The 19,663-nt window shown below is 38.6% G+C and overlaps 1 protein-coding gene across 3 annotated transcripts in view; it reads right to left on the bottom strand.

The window, feature by feature from the left end:
• The window catches only part of Gpbp1l1 (GC-rich promoter binding protein 1-like 1), a 58,315-nt gene that overhangs the window by 21,755 nt on the left and 16,897 nt on the right, over positions 1 to 19,663 (bottom strand). For all 3 annotated transcript variants that reach the window (XM_013521584.1, XM_005398693.2, XM_013521585.1), the window contains exons 2-5: positions 6,321 to 7,349; positions 5,546 to 5,660; positions 1,590 to 1,719; positions 975 to 1,261 (exon numbers count right to left, since the gene is read on the bottom strand). In XM_013521584.1, the coding sequence (XP_013377038.1) occupies positions 975 to 1,261; positions 1,590 to 1,719; positions 5,546 to 5,605 (477 nt within the window). In that variant the 5' untranslated portion in view covers positions 5,606 to 5,660; positions 6,321 to 7,349. The remainder of the gene's footprint in view (positions 1 to 974; positions 1,262 to 1,589; positions 1,720 to 5,545; positions 5,661 to 6,320; positions 7,350 to 19,663) is intronic.

Below are 19,663 nucleotides of genomic sequence, written 5' to 3'. Positions count from 1 at the left end.
GAATATTTGATAGGAATTCCTTATCTGAATCAAGGACCCTAAGAAATTTTCCAGACATGGAGAAAAGGGATTAATATCTAAATTTAAGTCACCTGTAATTGACTTTTACTATTAACATGTTGTTAAAAGTGGCTACTAAAGAAGACTGGTTAACATGTTACTTAAAAATAACTAGCTGCGCTGTTACAGTCGCTCCAGTCACAGGTAGTTAAGTACTCAGAATGTGTACCATCTATACAGTAGTGAGATGTGCCATAACACAGAATACAGTGATGACCTCACACAAAAATAATGTAAATTAACTTAGTAATTTGGTTACTGATTACATGTTAAAATAATAGTAACTCAAGTTTAATTTAGAGGCCAAAGGAATGTAACATATAATAGCACCAAATTTTAATGATATAAAGCAATGTTCAAGTACTCAAAATTGCATGTTAATAACCTATCAATTATTTTGTAGAACAGGAAAAGCAGATTACCAGGAAAAAATCTCTTATGATAGAAAATACAATTTAACATGCAAAGCTGCATTTTTACATAACTATATTTAGATACTGAACCTTATAAAACTTAAAGAAAATTAGCTTTTTTTTCAAAGTCCAAAGGTATAAAGATGAAAAATGTATCGAGATTTGCTAAAAGTTACACAGGAACTTTGGTCATTGTCTTCAAATTAATCAACTTCTTTCCTCTAAAGTTAGTAAAAATCTAAATGTAGAGACTCCCTTTTGTGCATCATTACTAACTCTTGTATTTAAGACTATTGTTGGGTTTTAGCTACACATCTAAAGTTTCAAACCAGGTGTGGTGGCGCACGCTTGTAATCCTAGCACTTGGGAGGCTGAGGCAAGAGGATCCTTGCAAGTTCAAGACCAGCCTTGGCTACAAAGTGAGTTCAAGGCCAGCCTGAACTGCATAGCGAGACCCTGTCTCAAAAAGATAAAACAAACAAAAACAAGTTTCATACTTACAAAGTCTTCCTCTTCAAACTGCAATTTTTCCACCTTGTCTTCTTTTTTTTCTTCCCTAACCTCTGTAGGCGGCTTTTCCTGAAAGGCACAGCCTTTCCGGGAGTGGAAGCTGCCATTCCAGTGTCGATGGTTCCCCGTGCCACCTCCACTACGCTGGCTCATGCCATCATGACCCCGGGAAGAGCTGTGCCAACCAGATAAGTTCCCTGTGATTCCAGCATATGTTCCCTTAGAGACACCAGAGTCCACAGAATCATGGCGGAACAGGGAGGGTTGGTGCCAGGAATCTAGAATAGTATGAGAAAGTAACACATTAGCTTATTTGTTTCCTGCGAAGTCAGAAATAACTGGGTCAGCTATTTCCTGACTTAGTTTATGGGGCCTTTTCAATAAGAAGTTCACACAGAGAAAACCCACTAAATACATCTTTCTTTTGTGAGGTAATTTCTAAATGAGTCCTTCAACTGAAAAGATGATTCATGGTAACAAAAAAAATGTTAGATCTAGAAAATCAATGTAGTTGGGTAATCACCACTATAGGATCTAATTGAGAAGTATGTGTACACAGGATCCTATTTTTATTTTATGAACATGCACCCCAGTGTGGGTGCTCACCTCCTGTAGTTCGTAAAGGTCCATTGTTGAAAAAGCCATCAGAGGAATTGTGTCGCCGACGGCTTACTCCAAATCTACCTTCTCCTCGGGATAGGTGGTCTCCGTGTTTTTCAAAAGTGGTTGTAGGTGACTAAAATGATAAAGTACAGAGATGCAAACAATTAAGATATACGTGTGTGTGCATGTTTTAATAATATCAGGTTTTGCATCAGAATAGTGACAAAGGGGTTGGGGATTTAGCTCAGCAGCACAGCGTCTGCCTGGCAGGTGCAAGGTCATGAGTTCGATTCCCGGTACTAGAAAAAAAAAAACAAAGAAAGAAAGAAAAAAAAGAATAGTGACAGATATCCACACTATAAATGCATGTTTCATAAGGGTAACACAAGTTTCCAAGTTAATTTAGAGAAGTCCTAGATTACAGTTTCAATTATTTTTGTCTTTTTGAGACAGGGTCTCACTGTGCAGTTCAGGCTGACCTTGAGCTCACTTTGTAGCCCAGGCTGGTCTCAAACTCACAGTGATCCTTCCGTCTCAGCCTCTTGAGTGCTGGGATTACAGGCATGCGCCACCACACCCAGGAGAAAGGGCAAATATTTCAATTGTTAGTATGAGAGAAAGGGGAGCATTACTACCTCTAAATAACAACCCTAAAACTTTACACTTAATACAAAATAGAGATAGATCTTTTATAAAAGGGAAGGGGACCAAAAGAGGGAGGGAGGAAAGAGGAAAAGAGGAAGGAGATGAAAGTAAGAACTAAAGTCATGAACATGTATCAACTCCTCACAATGAATGTAATCATGTACCACAAACATGCACTATAAAATAAAAAATTAATCTTACAATGGAGAAAAAGATGCCTGCCTTAAAAGTTATTCTAAAAAGCATTATTATTGCTGTAAATTAATCTAGATCTGGAGAATAGATATTTTATATCCTAGGCAGGTTATGAATAACTACACAGTTTGTTGAGGGCTTTTGTCTTTTGAGACAGGGTCTTAATATGTAGTTAGGTTGGCCTCAAACTTCTGATCCTGAGGGCCAGGTATACAGCTCAGTGACACAGCACCTGTCTGGCAAGACCAAGGTCCTGAGTTTGATTACAACCCACGTACACACAAAAACCTGATCCCTCTGCCCCGGTATGGCATGCACCACCATTTCCATCTTAAAATACTTCTTTAAAAACATTACTTGAATTCCTATAATAATACTGTAACTTTGGCATCAATACTACCTTATTAATTTACATATGAAGAAAGAGATCATAGGATTTATACAACCGTAAGGATCAGTTTAACAAACACAGATTAACTGTGAAGTCTCTTCCTAATCTACATAATTTTATTCTGTGGCTTTCTTTAGCTATAAATGATAGAGACTAAATTAATTGTCAATTTTGGTTTTCAACTTGAATGGATTGAGGGATGAGTGTGTGTGTGTTTAGAATATTGGTAAACTATACTTCTGGCTGTCTGTGTGAATGTTTTCAGGGAAAATTGGCATGTGGGTCAGGCAGCTGAGTAGGGAAGATTCCCTACTGAATATGAGGGGCACTGTTCAACAGGCTCAGAAGGAAAGAAAAAGCAGAAGAGGGATACTCTCATTTGTCTATGCTCGACTCTTCTTGGACAGGTATGTTTTTGCTGTCACTATGGACATCAGATTCCAGGTTCTTCAGCCTTTGAACATGGCTTGGGCAGTACTGGCAGCTCTTCAGGGGGTTTTTAGGTCGTTGGCCATGGGGTAGGGTTGCACACTCTCCCTACTCCCTCTACCCACCTTTGTGAGGAATCCAGCCACCTAGACTAAGTAACTCCCTATTTTCTTGGCTTTCTAGCCTGTCTGCCGCTACTGTAGCCCTATTCAGCCTCTAACACCATAAGCCAATACCATATACATACATACACACACACACACACACACACCATTTTTTCTCTTGTTATTCTTTTTCCCTGGAGAACCCTGAATAATACAGAGATCAGAGTCTATTTAGCTTGAAAAGTAAGAGTATTTATGACAAGCACTTATAGGAAAAACAGAAGTTGGGTCAGAGACAATTTTACATATATTTTCTTAAAATCAACATCCTTAATAATTGCTATCCTCAGTCTTTACTACCCATTCTAGTGAGTTACAAAGATCTTCTATGGTTTTTTTCCTAAAGGAGTTACAGTCTTAGCTTTTGAAATTTAGTTTATACTCAAATTAATTTTTATGTTAACACCAGCCGGGCGTTGTGGCACACATTCCAGCACTTAGGACGCTGAAGCAGGAGGATCGTTTTTGAGTTCAAGGCCAGCCTGGGCTACAAAGTGAGCTCAAGGCCAGCCTGAACTGCACAGTGAGACCCTGTCTCAAAAAAACAACAAAAAAAAAGGTTAAATGCTCATCCTATAGTTATCTAGTTGTCCTGACCAGTTGTTAAACAAAAAAACATCCAAAACAAAACCTATCACTTCCCTCCACTGAATTACGTTGGCACTCAAAAGTTAAATAACGTACAGATTTTTGAACTCTCTTTTCTCTTTCATACCTTTACATTTCTGTCCTAACGCTAAAACCATACAACTTTGCTTACTGTAGGTGTACTGTAAATAATATCTTTTCTTTTACATAGGTTCATTGTGTCAAAATAATCATTCATAAATTATTCAGCTTTTTGTTTGTTTTGGGGACAGGGTCTCACTATGCAGTCTAGGCTGACCTCAAAAACTCAAGCCAATCCTTTTGCCTTAGTCTCCTGAATGATGAGATTACAGGCATGCACCACTATCCCTGGAACTTATTCACTTTTTAAAGTGTTTTTTCTACACCTAATCATTCTGGCCTACCAATCCCAAAACTTTGGGTCAGGTTAGATCAATTATTAAAGAAATTTCATGAAGGCAATTAAAAATGAAGTTTTTTGGGGGTCGGGGTTGTTGAGACAGGGTCTCACTATGTAGTTCAGGCTTGCCCTGAACTCACTTCATAGCCCAGGCTGCCTTGAACTCATGGTGATCCTCCCACCTCAGCCTCCCAAATGCTGGGATTACAGGCATGTACCACTCCACCACACCATGCTTTCAAAATGAAATTTTGGGGCTGGGGATTTAGCTCAGCGGCAAAGCGCCTGCCTGGCAAGTGCAAGGTCGTGAGTTCGGTTCCCGGTACCGGAGAAAAACCAAAAAAAAAAAACAAAACAATCAAAATGAAATTTTTAGGAAAAAAATTTGAGTCCTTAGATCAAACCAGGAGCATCTTCAAAATCTGCATTTAAAAATACAGAGAATAAATGAAGACCCAAAGTGGGCCGAGGACATAGCTCAGTGACACAAGCACCTGCCTGAAAAATAGAGAGAATAGGCCACATTCTGGAGACCATTTAGCCTATGACCTGATTTTTCTACTTGTCTTTGCTCCTTATGATACAAACACTTTTCCCAATCATAAAATAAGTTATTAGCTGTAAATGGAATTTCTAGAATTTAATAAGAGATCCATGTAGTAGCTGAGTTATCACTGTCTCTCTCTTTTCCTCCTCATCTACTATCATAGTCACACGTGCATTCATTCCAAAGGTCCATTTACCCCAAGCTTATTTCCCCTTCACCTCTGCTCCTTTGACAACAGATTAACATGTATATTTTCTGTCCAAAGTATGCCTTAGCTAAAACAAAAAGTGCTAAATAATGTGCCATGTAATAACAAAAGTCTGGGATATAATTTTTTCTTTTGGGGGAAGATATAATATTAAAAATGAGATACTGGAAATAATAAGGTACAAACTAATGCAGGTAGCCTATTACTTATATTCTATTCAAAGAAAGATTAAGTACATGAACAAACATCTTTGAAATCCTCAGATAAGGCTGATATATGTATTAAAAAACTCAAGATATGAAACAGGCCATAGGTCACCTAATGATGAAAAGAACTGGTATTTGTGTTGTTAATATGGAACACAGGCATACCTTAGCTGACTGTGGTGTTGAGAAATTTAGCCAAGCAGGAACAAAGTCATGCTGCGCCATTTAGGTCCAGTGTCTCTTTTCAGCAAGGTGAGGCATCCAACCTCATGGCCAGGATCTGAAAACGAGACAACTCAAATGATTTATTCTTGGAAGACACTGATACCAATATGTACAGGAATCTAGGTCCCTCTTTAGAAAGTCCTGTCCTCTAAGCCTTACTTATTCAAGTCCAAATTTTATAGATGTTATAAACAAAAGCAATGGTCTGTAAATATATGACTATGAAAAGCACATAAACAGAAAAATGTGCCTTGAGTCTGCAAAGTTTTTTTTTTTTTTCTTTTGTCTTTTTGAGACAGGGTCTCGCTATAGAGTTCAGGCTGACCTTGAGCTCACTTTGTAGCCCAGGCTGGCCTCCAACTCGCAATGATCCTCCTGCCTCAGCCTCCCGAGTGCTGGGATTACAGGCATGCACCACCACGCCTGGCACTAGTCTGCAAAGTTATATGAAGGAAACTAATGCAATAAGTTACATCAGAAGAACCTGAATAATAAACACGTATGAAAAACTACACTAGATATTTATAAAAGCAGTCTTCTTCAGATACTTGGATAACTTCTGGCAAAAGCAGAAGATCTCCCTAGAGAGCAAAGACAATGTCTAAAGATTTTTTCCACCAATATTCTCCAAATTAAATGCTAGAGAAAGCAACAGATACTTTCCATAGAACATATACATAGTTTTCTTCCGGTTAGACATACACAGAATATTTACCCCAGAGTGTAACCTCTGTGGTCCTGTTTTCTGAATTCCTTGAGGTTACCAGCTGGATCTCCTAAAAGGTTTTCTTGTTAAAAGGGAGTTTAAATTGCCCAGCCAGCAGCACGCCTTGCGAGGAAGCAGAGAGAAGCCTGGCTCCGTATGGGTCACTTTCTTAGTTCCCTCAATTGCTCATCCTCCACTACCTAGTTCCTGACACGTTTCCAAAAGGGGGAAGGGGGAGGGGAAGGGGGAAGGGGAACATAAAAAGTATTTGTTACATTTAAAAAGAGGGGTAAGGGGAAAAAGCTATGTCTATGTTCACCTCATTCAACTTTCTTGAGAAACAGCACTATAATGTTGCTTAAATAGGTAATACATGGACATCTGCACAGTGAGGCCAAACACTGTTCATAACAAGGTCATAGTGAGCAAGACAGGTAGCTTCATGTGCAGATAAGTACTGTCATCAAGGAGATAGATCAAAAATATAGTATTAAAACAATCAAAAATCTTTGGAGCAGTCAACTCCTGTGGTAAACTCACCACATGACAAAGCCCTCAAAACATAAATCTCATTGTTTTTACACAACTGCTAAAAACAGTATGCAAATATGTTTGTACCTATCTTAACTTTCAAAATCTAAGGACCTAAGAAATCTTGTTTAAAAAAGAATCAGACAAGAACTGGATAAACTTTTCCCTCTATAGAATAGCAGCTTTCAAGGCAAATTTCTTGGTATACAGCTCTTAAACATATATTCTATTTCTTTGGTCTTCACTATTTATAAACACAGTAAAACTAAAACAAATAGAAAGACGGGGTGAGAGGCAGTCAAGGAGAAAGACAATTCCAAAACGAAGTTTTCTTCTCTTCGGTTTTCAGTATTTCCCTTGTTCTGCTCCTTTCCAAAAACTGAATTGAGCTACTGGAAGGTGATATGAAGAATCTTCTTCTGCTTTGGTGGAGAAGTAACTTAATAATATTTTGGATCCATTTTCATCATTATTCAATTATTAAAAAGGCCACACGAATCTGCCAATCTGTAAATGAAAAAACAAGATAATACACACAATCACAAAGGGAAAAATCATTGTCATATATAACTGCAAAAGTGAAACTGTTAAATGATCTTGGTCTTGAGTCAAAATCCAATTTAGACATTAAATGTAATGTGTTACCATTTATAAGAATACGGACAGCATGGTGGCGCATGCCTGCAATCCAGCACTCAGGAGACTGAGGCAGGAGGATCATTGTGAGTTCAAGACCAACCTGGGCTACAAAGTGAACTCAAGGCCAGCCTGAACTGCATAGTGAGATCCTGTCTGAAAAAAACCAAAACCAAAACCAAAACCAAAACCAAATAAAACCCCAACATAAGGCCGGGGATATAGCTCAGTGGTGCAAGCACCTGCCTAGCAAGTGTGACGTCATGAGTTCAATTCCCGGTACCACACACACACACACAAAAAAAAACCCCACAAAAAAACACCAATATAACTGGACAATAAGTCTTTTAAGGATAAGTTTGCAAGTTACCTGAAAGATTAGTAAGGTAATTCAGAAATGAATGTATGTATCTACGGATCTATCCTAGTGAATGCGTGTGCGCTGGGGATTAAATACAGTGCGCCTTGCACATGCTAGGCAAGTGTTCCATCCAATGAAACTTTTTAGCTTTAGATTTTTCCCTCATAAGTGAAATGGCTTGCCATAAGTTGTCAAAAAAACCCCAAAACAACATTAACTAACAATATCCATAGCTAGAAGCTTAAAGCAAGCTACTTGTCACAGTATTCCTTATGTATCTATATAATGCTTATTTTTGGATGCTTAGCTATCAATTTAGAGATTTAAAGCTCTTATGTTCTAATTCAATATGCACTGAGATGACAAAAATTTCTCTGACAAATCTCCAAATGTTCTTCTAAGTGGTAAAAAATTGGGATTAAAAAAAAAAAAAAACTTAAGACACGGTCTCACTATTCTAGGCTGGTCTTAAACTTGTTGTGAGCCTCTTGCCTCAGCCTCCCTAAAGAGTTTTTTGATATAAGAGAATTCCTCTATCTGTGGGCAATTCTAGTCTGTAATAACATTCTAATTTGGAAGATAATTCTCATATATCCAACTTGGTAGCTTTGATCTTGAACTACCCTTATTTATTTTTCTTTACCATACTAGGGACTGAACACAGGGCTTATGAGCCAAGCTACATCCCTGGCCTTTTTCTCTTTCCTTCCTTTTTCTTATTTTCATCAGGGGCTTGCTTAGTCACTAAGTTGCCAGGAAAGGGTTGAATCTATGATTGTTTTTGCCTCAGCCTCCTAAAACAGTATGTCTGTGCGGAAATGAAGGGAACAAAATTTTAAAAGGGTGCCAGAGGCACTCAGCTGTATGAGTAATGCATTATTTCTAAAGCTGAGTGATAAATATAAGACAATATACATTACTCTCCATGGTTCTCATATACTTCTTTTCTTGTGTGTTTGTTTTTTTTGAGACAGGGTCTCCTACGCAGTTCAGGCTGGCCTTGAGCTCACACTGGAGCCCAGGCTGGTCTTGAACTTGCAAGGATCGTCCTGCCTCAGCATCCCGAGTGCTGGGATTACAGGCATGCGCCACGACGCCCGGCTTCATATACTTCTAATACTTAAGAATAATAATGGAATCGCTGGGCATGGTGGAGAATGCCTGTAATCTCAGCACTTGGGAGGCTAAGGCAGGAGGAATACCCTGAGTTTAAGGCCAGCCTGGGCTACATAGTGAGTTCAGGGCCAATCTGACTACATAGCAAGGCCCTGTCTCAAAAGAGTAATAAAACAAGCATATGTTCCTTAAGCACACATGAAACAGTCATGAAAACTGCCTATGTACTACTTAAAACAAAACCTCATTTCCAAAGAATAGAAAGTTTGTATGTTCTGACTGTAATGTATAGAAATTTTAAAATCACTTTTGTCTCGCACCCACCACTCTTCCTCTCCTTCTTGAAGAAATTCTGTCTAAAAGCCAATAGAACTGTCAAGCAAAGTAAGGATCTATGGGTGGCAGAAAAAGGAGCTGCAGAAGTCCACAGCAGGGTCGTATGTCTAATCAGGATGTGAAGGGTATCTATGTGGAGAGGGGTCTGAAACTCCACAGGCTGCTGTTTCAGCAAGGTAGGTTGCTGTTATTTTGAAAGTAAGTTGGAATACCAACAGGTCTGCTCATTGACAAAGGCCTGGAGTTTTGGGCCAGACTGTAGTCAGAACAGCTAGCTTAGGAATAATTATTTGGTGCTGGTTCTCTAGTTCAGTGCACATACAGATTTTTCCCTCCTGTACTGGAACTGAATCAAGAGAGTACTGAGCTACATCCCTAGCACTTTTTAAAATTTCAGGCAAGGTCCACTAAATGGCCTGAGCTAGTCTCAAATTTATAAGTCTGCCTCAGCCATCAGAGTACCAGGAATTACAGGCATGTGTCAACGCATATAGCCATTCTATAGATTTTCATCAGCACTGATTAAGACAAGAGAGATTCTGGGGGAAAATAAAATTTTAATGTAAACATTAATAGAAGCTAATCCACAAAATATTTAGGAAGTAGTAAAACTGGCAGGATTTGATAAATGATGGAAATAGGGAATGAAGAAGAAATATAGATCTAATTTCTAGCTCATTAAAAATGGATGATGACACGGTCCCTGTAGTCAATTCTTTGGGAAAAACATTAAATAATTTCTTTGCTGCCAGGTGTGGTGGTGTATGCCTGTAATCCCAGCACTTGGGAGGTTGAGGTAGGAGGATTGTTGCAAGTTCGAGGCCAGCCTGGGCTACAAAGTGAGCTCAAGGCCAGCACGAACTGCATAGTGAGACCCTGTCTCAAACAGACCAAAAAAACCACAAACAAACAAACTTTGTTGTTGCTGTTGTGTTCAGACAGGGTTTCAATATGTAGTCTAGGTTAGCCTGAAACTTGCAATCTTCCAGCCTCAGCTTCCCATGTACTGGGATTACAAGTGTGTGCTGCCATATCCGGATATCAAGTCAAGATTTCTTATGGAAAAGATAGTTAATCATTGCATACTTCTTGTCATAAGAATTTAAAAGCAGAGAGAACCTGAAGCTCAAGATAGGGAGATGAGTTATCCCTTAGACACAAAGGAACTCAAATCATAAACAACTTCCCTCTTTAAGTATCATTAGACATGTTCCAGTTTTTCAGTTGACACCACCTTTTCAGAACTTTACATATTCAATCCTATGTTTCTATACTGGAATCCCAATTTAGGCAATGTTTCCTGAAGAGATATTAATTAGCAATGCTTTGCTACTGGTATGAAAGTTCTAAAATAAGAACATGCCCCATAATAACCATTTACCTAACTACCCTCATTAAACAAATGCATATTATGTATCATTTAAGAATATAAGAGTAAGTGGTGGGGAGAAGCAGCATAGTAATTCAGAGTAATCAGATGAAGGAAACTCCTGTGGTTTGGATGTTTAAATTCCACCAAAGGCCCATTAAGGCCTGGAACCCAAGATGGCTCTGGAAAGGTGGCAGAACTTTCAAGAGGTGGGTCTTACTGAGAGATCTTCAAGTCACTGGGAGCATGATTTAAAGGGTACGGTGGGATCCTGGATCTCCCTTGATCTGTTCTGCTTCCTGGCCATGAGGTAAGCAATTTTGCTCTGCCCTGTGCTCTTGCCACAATGTGCTGCCTTGCTACAGGCCCAAATCAATAACCAGTCATGGACAGGAATGCCTGAAACTAGGCCAAAATTAACCTTTCCTCTTTATAAATCGATTTATCTCAGATATCTTGTTATAGTAATGAAAATCTGAGTAACACAGGAGTGAATAAAGTAAGATGAAAAGATGAAAGAAACTATTTTGGAAGTCATGATTAAAAGGAAACACTAAAATGTCAATAATGGTTTTATTAGGATGCTGCAATTAGGAGCATTTTGTTTTATCTTCTCTATTAGTCAACTACACTACCATATATTAGCCAAATATATACTTAGCTATGTAAAAGTTTAAATTAAAGTTCTTTAGTGATATCTTTTGGGTTAATTTAATAGTATAAGTAAATAGGAGGCCTGTGGTTCTTACTGAAAACTGAAAAATACAACACTTAAAAAGTATCTTATAACTTTTAAAAAACATGAAAGACTAGATTAGAGGGAGTAATCAAGATTTCTCTTTGAACTTATTATATATGAGGTATCAAACACATGCTCTGGAACCCAAAGGAAGTGTCTGGTGGTTTTTTTTTTGTTTGTTTTGTTTTGTTTTGTTTTGTTTTTCTTGTTTTGAGACAGGGTCTCACTATGCCATTCAGGCTGGTCTTGAACTTGCAGTGATCCTCCTCCTGCCTCAGCCTCGAAAGTGCTGGGATTACAGGCATGCGCCGCCATGCCTGGCACTGGAAGTATCTGTTTTAAAGGTAGATCTCTGGGAAAAACTATCAGTACTTGGTGGTTAATGTTGAAAGCCAGGGGAGGAGATGAGATTTGGGGAGAATATAAAAATAGAAATGTTCCCAAGTCCTTTCTTTTTCACTAGCTTTTCTGTGTCTATCACTCTCCTACTTTCTTTTCTTTTCGAGACAGGGTTTCACTATGTAGTTCAGGCTGGCCTTGCACTCACGTTGTAGCCTAAGCTGGCCTCAAACTTGCAGCAATCCTCCTGCCTCAGCCTCCCGAGTGCTGGGATTACTGGTGTATGCCACCATGTCTGGCTCTCCTTTCAACAACTCACCAATTAAAAAAAAACAAGTGTCGTAGATACTACTGCTCTTCTATCACACTACCTTTGCTCAGAAATGGCTGGTTCTCTACCAACCACAGAACAGGATTTAAATTCCTCACCATAACAGAAAAAAAAAAAAAATAAGCCTTTACTTATTTAAGACTCAACTTTTTTGTTTGTTTTTGTTTTGTTTTTTGGTACTGGCATTGAACTCAGTACCTCATGCTTGCCAGGCAGGCACTGTGATGTGGAACTATATCCCTGGGCAAGATTCAGCTTTAAAAAAAAACTCTCTTAACTCTTTAACTGGAAGTAAACTACCCTACCCCGCCGAAATCTCGAAGTTAATTATTCCTTGTAGGGCACTAACACTTGCTCCTTCCAGACAGTTATGCTTGTCTTAGCCACCAGTAGCCATATACTTCTCACTTAACTTCTCACACCATAAACTCCCTTTTAAAGACTCTTCCCTTTACCTTCTTTGAAATACATGCAGCTGCTAGCTAGTATAGTGCCTTACATGCACATGGGTTCATTAGCTTGATGAATGAATTTTTATAAATTATAATACAGCAATGACGTACAGAAACTAGAATCTTCATACTGTCATTGCTGATGGAAATGTAAAACTGTGGAAATTGTTTCTCTATTCCAAGGTATATATCCAAAACAAGTAAGAACATCTGTCCACACTAACACTTGTGCCTCAATGTTCCCAACAGCTTTAGTCACAATAGCCACAAAGTAGAAACAACCCTTAATGGATGAACAAACCACAGTATAAATATAAACTATAGCTACAAAATGAAGCACTGTACTGATAAAATGCTGCGACATAGGATAAACGTTGAAAATATTATTCTAAGTGAAAATGGTCAGACACAAAATATAAAATGCTTCATAGAAAATATCCAATCCATAAAAACAGAAAATAGATTAGTGGTTACCATAGGTTAGGGGTGGGGTGTAACTTAACACATAAGAGGTTTCATTTGGGGTAATGAAAAAGTTTTGGAATTAAGACAGTGCTAATGGCTACACAATACTGTGAATGTACTTCATGCCACTCAACTACACTTTTCAAAATAAAATGGTTACAATACTAAATCTTACGTGTATTTTCTAGTAATTTAGCCTTCTCGTAATTAACCTTATTGGGTGTGAATGTGTTAGGCACTCTATTAGGTATTGCACAACATGACCTAATTTTGTATCTTATGATTACGCATATACTGCTAGGAGTGTAGGTCTCCATCGGGGCCTATGTCCACTTCATTTTTTTTTTTTTTTGTCTTTTTGAGACAGGATCTCACGATGCAATTCAGGCTGGCCTCAAACTCAACTCGCAGTGATACTCTTGCCTCAGCCTCAAGTACTGGGATTACAGGTGTGCACCATCACGCCCAGCTTCCACTTCATTTCTCTCTCAGTGCTTTTTTTTTTTCCTCCCCTCACTAAGGTGTTCAGGCTAGTCTTAAATTCACTATGTAGCCCAGGATGGCCTTGAAGTTGTGACAATCTTCTTGGCTCAGTTTCTCGAGTGCTAGGATTGCCGGCACACACTAGGCCTGGCCTCAGACTTTCTTCTTTTTTTTTCGATCTTTTTGAGACAGAGTTTCACTATGCAGTTCAGGCTGGCCTCAACTCAACTTGCAGCGATTCTCTTGCCTCAGCTTCAAGTACTGGGATTACAGGCATGCGCTACCACGCCCAGCAACGACTTCTCTTAAGATACCATTCTACCTGTGCTCCTGATCTTAACCACTCTTATTTTCTCCAGAGTCCAGTAGCATCACCAATTACTGTTTCTGGTAACTTCAACCTCTACGCACACGGGTTTCATCTACCCAAACAAAAACAACTCATTTCTTTCCCAGCATGAAACAAAACCCCTTTCCAGAGCCTGAATTCCTCTTTAGGTATCTGTATTCTTCTTTCCAGTCTTAAAAACTCTATAAAGTCTATTCACTCTCCCATTTATTCCTTACCAGGGAAAATTATTTTTTTCCTTGAAATTCTACTAAACACTGACACACCATTAATTTCAAAATATCCCTATTAATCTGGGTGTGGTGGCACATGCCTGTAATCCCAGCACTAGGGAGGCTGAGGCAGGAGGATCTCGTTGCAAGTTCAAGAACAGCCTGGGCTACAAAATGAGTTCAAGGCCTGCCTGAACCACATAGTGAGATTCTATCTCAAAAAGAAAAAAAAAAGGGAGGTGGGTACAGGGAATTTTTATTAAATCAATTTACTAAGTTTGTAATAGGAATGAGTAAATCTGTAGACTGATGAATGACAGGGAATAAATGATTTTCACTAAAGAAAGAAATGAAGACAGATTTAATAGTACTCGAAACATTACAGAAATATTTATGAATTGTTTTTTAAAAGTTCCTATGAAAGTCAGTAAAACTGAGATCTTAAATACCTAAATCACTTACCATGTATGACAAATGTTCCTGAAATGCAATCTAGAATGTATGCCCTAAACTTGAAACAAACACCCTCCATTTAATTCTCCCTCTCTGATGGACATGCTACTTTAATTCTGACAAGGGCATAATTTTGATTAAATACATCTTCAACCCTAAAATGTCTATTTCTGTTCTGTATACTATATAAAATAATTTAGAAATGTCTCCCTGTAATGCTCCTAAACTTTGGCTGGTATATTAATAACCTATGGAAAAACCCCAAAATATGCAGTGTCTGACTTAATCAGTCTGGTTTAATTTTGGCTTATAAACAAGGTACTTTCAAATACAAGAGTAACAGATAAAATTTAGCAATTTGATAAGGCTTCTTTGGTAAAAGGCTTTGGGATATGCCCCTAGAAAGCTGAGAAAGTTACTGACCTGTTAACAAATCATTTCATAAATCAGATAGTTTATAATTCTTGTATCTGTTAGAATTGAAATAGGATATAATCTAGTTCTGAGTTAAAAAATTATTATAGCCGGGCATGGTGGTACATGCCTGTAACTGCAGCACTTGGGAGGCTGAGACAGGAGGATGGTTGCCTGGGCTACAAAGTGAGTTGAAGACTAAGCTGAACTGCATAGTGAGACCCTGTCTCAAAAAGGCAGAAATAAATAAATAAAAATAAAAAAGAAATTATTATAAAAAGGGGGTTTTGGAAAGTAAAAGTATTCAAGAAAGTATTCAAGAATCATGTGGCTGATATAACAAACAGCATACTGTATAGTATTTTTTTTTTTTTTTTTGGGTACTGGGAATTGAACTCATGACTTCAGACTTGCCAGGCAAGTGCTTATGCCACTGAGCTACATCCCTGGCCCACTGTATAATAATCTTAAAACTTATATATAAAGTGAAATGTATGAAGTTGGCTCAATATTGAGCTCTTTTTGTTCTAATATATAATGTTTTCCCAGAGCATCGATCATCCGCTATATATAACATCAAGTGTCTCCCACTGATCCTAAGCACAAAAAACATTATCTGGCTCACAGTAGATAATAAGTATTCACTGAATGAATGTATAAATAAATAAAAGAACTGCTAATAGGGTAGTACATCTTCTACTTCACAAAGCAATACCATATTGCTGTCTAACCAGGTACTAACAGTTTACATCAGCAGCAGCAATATCTGAAGAGTTCTGTTTGCCTCAATCCCACCAAAATGCAAAGTGCCAGACCAGAGGTTACACTTTACTTTGCTGGTGGGTATATAAGATGGTAGCTTTCTTGTTTGTTTGTCAGACAGGGACTCACTATGTAGCCCAGGTTATCCTAGAATTTGCAACCCTCATGTCTCAGCCTCTCAAGTGCTGGCATTATAGGTGTGTACTATAGGTGTGTACCACCATGCCTGGTTGAGTCTTTCTCAGTTTAAAATAAAACCTATTCTTACTTATTTTACCATTCTTCTTTTATTGATCTTACTTACATGGCATAAGAATACAAAACACTCAATTCTCTGATTAAATGTGTTGCAAATATCAAGACTACCCACTCCCCATAATATCTTTTTTTCTTTAAAGATTTTTTTTGTTTTGTTTTTTGATCTTTTTTTGTTTGTATGGCTTGATTTTTGTTTTGTTTTGTTTGAGACAGTCTCATTATGTCTAGGCTGGCCTAAAACTCATGATTCTCCCACAAGTCCAAGTGCTGGGAGTACAGGTGTTCACAACCACTCCTGGTAGGAAAACGTTTCTGGAGAAAAACATGCTGCTGTTTACCCCCTAATTTACTGCTTGGGATGTTGTTTGTAAGGATGTAAAACTGGATGAATTATCTTGTGATCATAAGGCCGTGTGTCACCATAAAGAAGATGGCAGAGCAAAGCAAGAGCCTGCAACAGCACTGAGCTGCAGAGTCAGCTCTAGCACTACCAATCTTCAGATATTATGTGAGATAATAAAATACTGTCTTAGTCACTTTCCTGTTGCTGGGACAAAATATCCAACACCCATAACTTACAGAGGGTTTTTCTATTCATGATTTTAGCCCATGATTGGCTGGCTCTAAGGCTGTAAAAGGTATGGCACAGGGAAAGGTGCTCAAGCCACCCCAGGAAGGAGACAGACAGAGTCCAATAATATATCTTTATTGAAGGCCTTGCCTACTGGCTCTCATGTAAATTTTAAACAATCATATCAAATTTGAGGGGGAAATTCTGTTATGTTGCTTGGAACTGCAATGAATCTAGATCAGTATGTGAGCACTGACATCTTTATAATAAATCTTCCTAACTCTGAGCACAGTATCTCTTACTTAGCTCTTCTTTAACATGCCCAAATAGAGGTTTGAAATTCCCTCCAATAAAATCTTGCATTCGTGTGTGTGTGTGTGTGTGTGTGTGTGTGTGTGTGTGTACACGCTGGGAACTGAACCCAGCTTCTAATGCACGCTAGGCAAGCACTCTACTGCTAAGCTACATTCCCAGCCCTTGTATCTTCACATGATTTAGTTTTTTCTTGTGATGCTGGGAATTGAACCAAGGATCTTAAATATGCTGGGCACAGCAGCTGTTCTCGACGCTGTGTTACGTTGTCTCTTTTCTTGTTGCTGAGATATAATATAGACAATATCCAACACCAGCAACTGCACAGAAGTTGAGGTTTATTTTGGTCCGTGGGTTTTAGAAGATGCAGACCATGGTCAGTCAGCTGGCAGGAATAGCACAGAAAAAGGGTCTGGCTGCATGCATCATCTCAGCCAGGAAGGAGAGTGAAGGGAGGAGTCAGGCAGGTAAATAATATAACCTTCTAGGTCATACCCAATGAGATGACTCTTCTGACCAGGCCCCACCTCCCAACACACATGCAAATATGGATTCATCACTGGGTTAATCCATGTGGTTTTTTTTTTTTTTTTTTTTTAAATTAATGGTATAAACCTAGGGACACTCTATCACTGAGCTATAACATCCCCAAACCCCACCCTATTTTTTTTTTTTTGGTTTTTTTTTGTTTGTTTGTTTTTTGTCCGGTACCGGGAACCGAACTCACGACCTTGCGCTTGCCAGGCAGGCGCTTTGCCGCTGAGCTAAATCCCCAGCCCCACCCCACCCTATTTTTTATATTTTGAGGTAGGGTCTTGCTAAATTAGTCTAGGTTGGACTGGAACTTGCAATCCTCCTGCCTCAACCTCCTCGGATTACAGGAGTGTTACTAACCCTACACTGCTACACTATTTAAATGATTGTTTAAATGCTAGTATAAACTATATCTAGCTATCTTGTTAAACAGTGATGAAGTCTAATAATTTGTCTGTAGAATCTTCAAATAAAAAGTTCTTTAGAACAGGTTAATGTTTAGATGACTATCAGACAATGAAATGGAGATGTTAAATAGCTAGATATGAATTTGTATTTCATGGTAGAGATGTAACACAGACAGACATTTTATTTAAATGCAGGGACTTAGATGAGATCAACTGAAGATATGAGTGTAGACAGATAGAACCTAAGTAAACTATAACTTTAAAGACTGAACCTAAGAGTGGTGGTACATGCCTGTAATCCCAGCAGTTGGCAGGCTGAGTCAAGAGGACTGCTGTGAGTTTGAGGCCAGCCGGCACTACATAGTGAGACCCTGTCTCAACAAAACAAAACAAAACAAAACAAAAACTTAAAAAGACTGGAAGACAAGCCTTGTATGGTAAAGCATGCCTGCAATCCCAGCACTTTTAGAGGCTGAGGCAAGATCATGAGTTGGCACCTGGCCTAGCCAACTTTGTGAGACCTGTTTAAAAATATAAAAAAAAAGGGCTGTGAATATAGCTCAGTGCAAAGACCCTGTGTTCAATCTTTAGTATCACAAAAACAAAGCAAAAAATCCTAAAATGTAGATACCCAGAAGCTAAGCAGAGCAGTGTTTCAAGGTTGGCCCAACGGCTGCATCAAGTGCTATTAAGATGAAAGACAGCAATGACCACTAGGTGTAGCAATATGTAAGAAAGAGTCAAAGCACGCAGGATAGGGGCAATGTTAACAATGTAATCAGTTTCATAAAAAAAAAGAACTGGAGGCTACAAGCAAAGACAATCCTTTTTGAAAAGTGTTGCTGAAGAACAGAGAAATGAGGTGGTGATCTGAAGAGAATCTGTGGTCAAAAGTTGTTTTGGTGCATTTCAATGGCCCATGAGAGAAGGAAAATCTAATGTCACTGTTGATGTAGAGGAAAAAATGCCTCTGACAAGTTCCTAAGGAGTAGGATTTCAGGGGCTGGGGATTTAGCTCAGTGGCAAAGTGTCTGCCTGGCAAGCACAAGGTCGTGAGTTCAATTCCTGGTACCGGAAGAAAAGACAAAAAAAAAAAAAAAAAAAAAAAAAAAAAAAAAAAAAAAAAGGAGGATTTCACACACTTGCAGAGATGGGCCTTCAATGGGTTCATCAGGCTTCCTTTATTTTACAAAACTTCACACCACCATTTCATGTAACAGGCAGGAAGGCAGGATACCTAGGTACTTACTATTTCAATGAGAACCAAGAAAGTCTTGATTTTGACTGGTTTATTTTCTCAATGAAGGAAAGCAAAATCATCAGTTAATTTTGTGGATGGATTTAAGAGTGTGAGAATGTTTGAGAAGAGTTAAGTGTATTAAACTGGAAAAATGAATGAAGTAATTTCTAGTACAAAAATGAATAAAGTAATTTCTAGTACAAAATGAAGGGCATAGGGGCCAGGGATATAGCTCAGTGGCACAAGTGCCTGCCTGGCAAGTGCAAGGTCCTGAGTTGATTCATGGTACCAAAGAACGGGGGGACAATATAGTACATGTAAACTATCACAAATTTAAAGAAAAACCAGCATAGCCATGTAGTTTTAATTACCTAGTCCATCATTATGATTCCTTCAACTCTCTTGTTTTTCTCTCACTGACCTACACTTAACTCCACTAATGCCAATGTCAGTAAAATTCCGACTCTTGCTAACTCTGCTCATCACACCATGAAGCTGATTATGGTTGAAGAAACACAACTATGCTTTTAAAAAATTTTTGTTCTCAACAACAGAGAATTCTAGCCTGCCGTGGTGGTGCACGCTTGTAATCCCAGCACCTGGGAGGCTGAGGCAGGAGGATCACTGTGAGTTCGAGACCAGCCTGCACTACAAAGTGAGCTCAAGGCCAGCCTGAACTGCA

This window comes from Chinchilla lanigera, unplaced genomic scaffold (genome assembly GCF_000276665.1).
Source record: "Chinchilla lanigera isolate Chin_1 unplaced genomic scaffold, ChiLan1.0 scaffold00063, whole genome shotgun sequence".
Taxonomy (NCBI): Eukaryota; Metazoa; Chordata; class Mammalia; order Rodentia; family Chinchillidae; genus Chinchilla; species Chinchilla lanigera.
The sequence above is the reverse complement of the archived record's forward strand: the minus strand, read 5'-3'. Positions and strand labels throughout refer to the sequence as shown.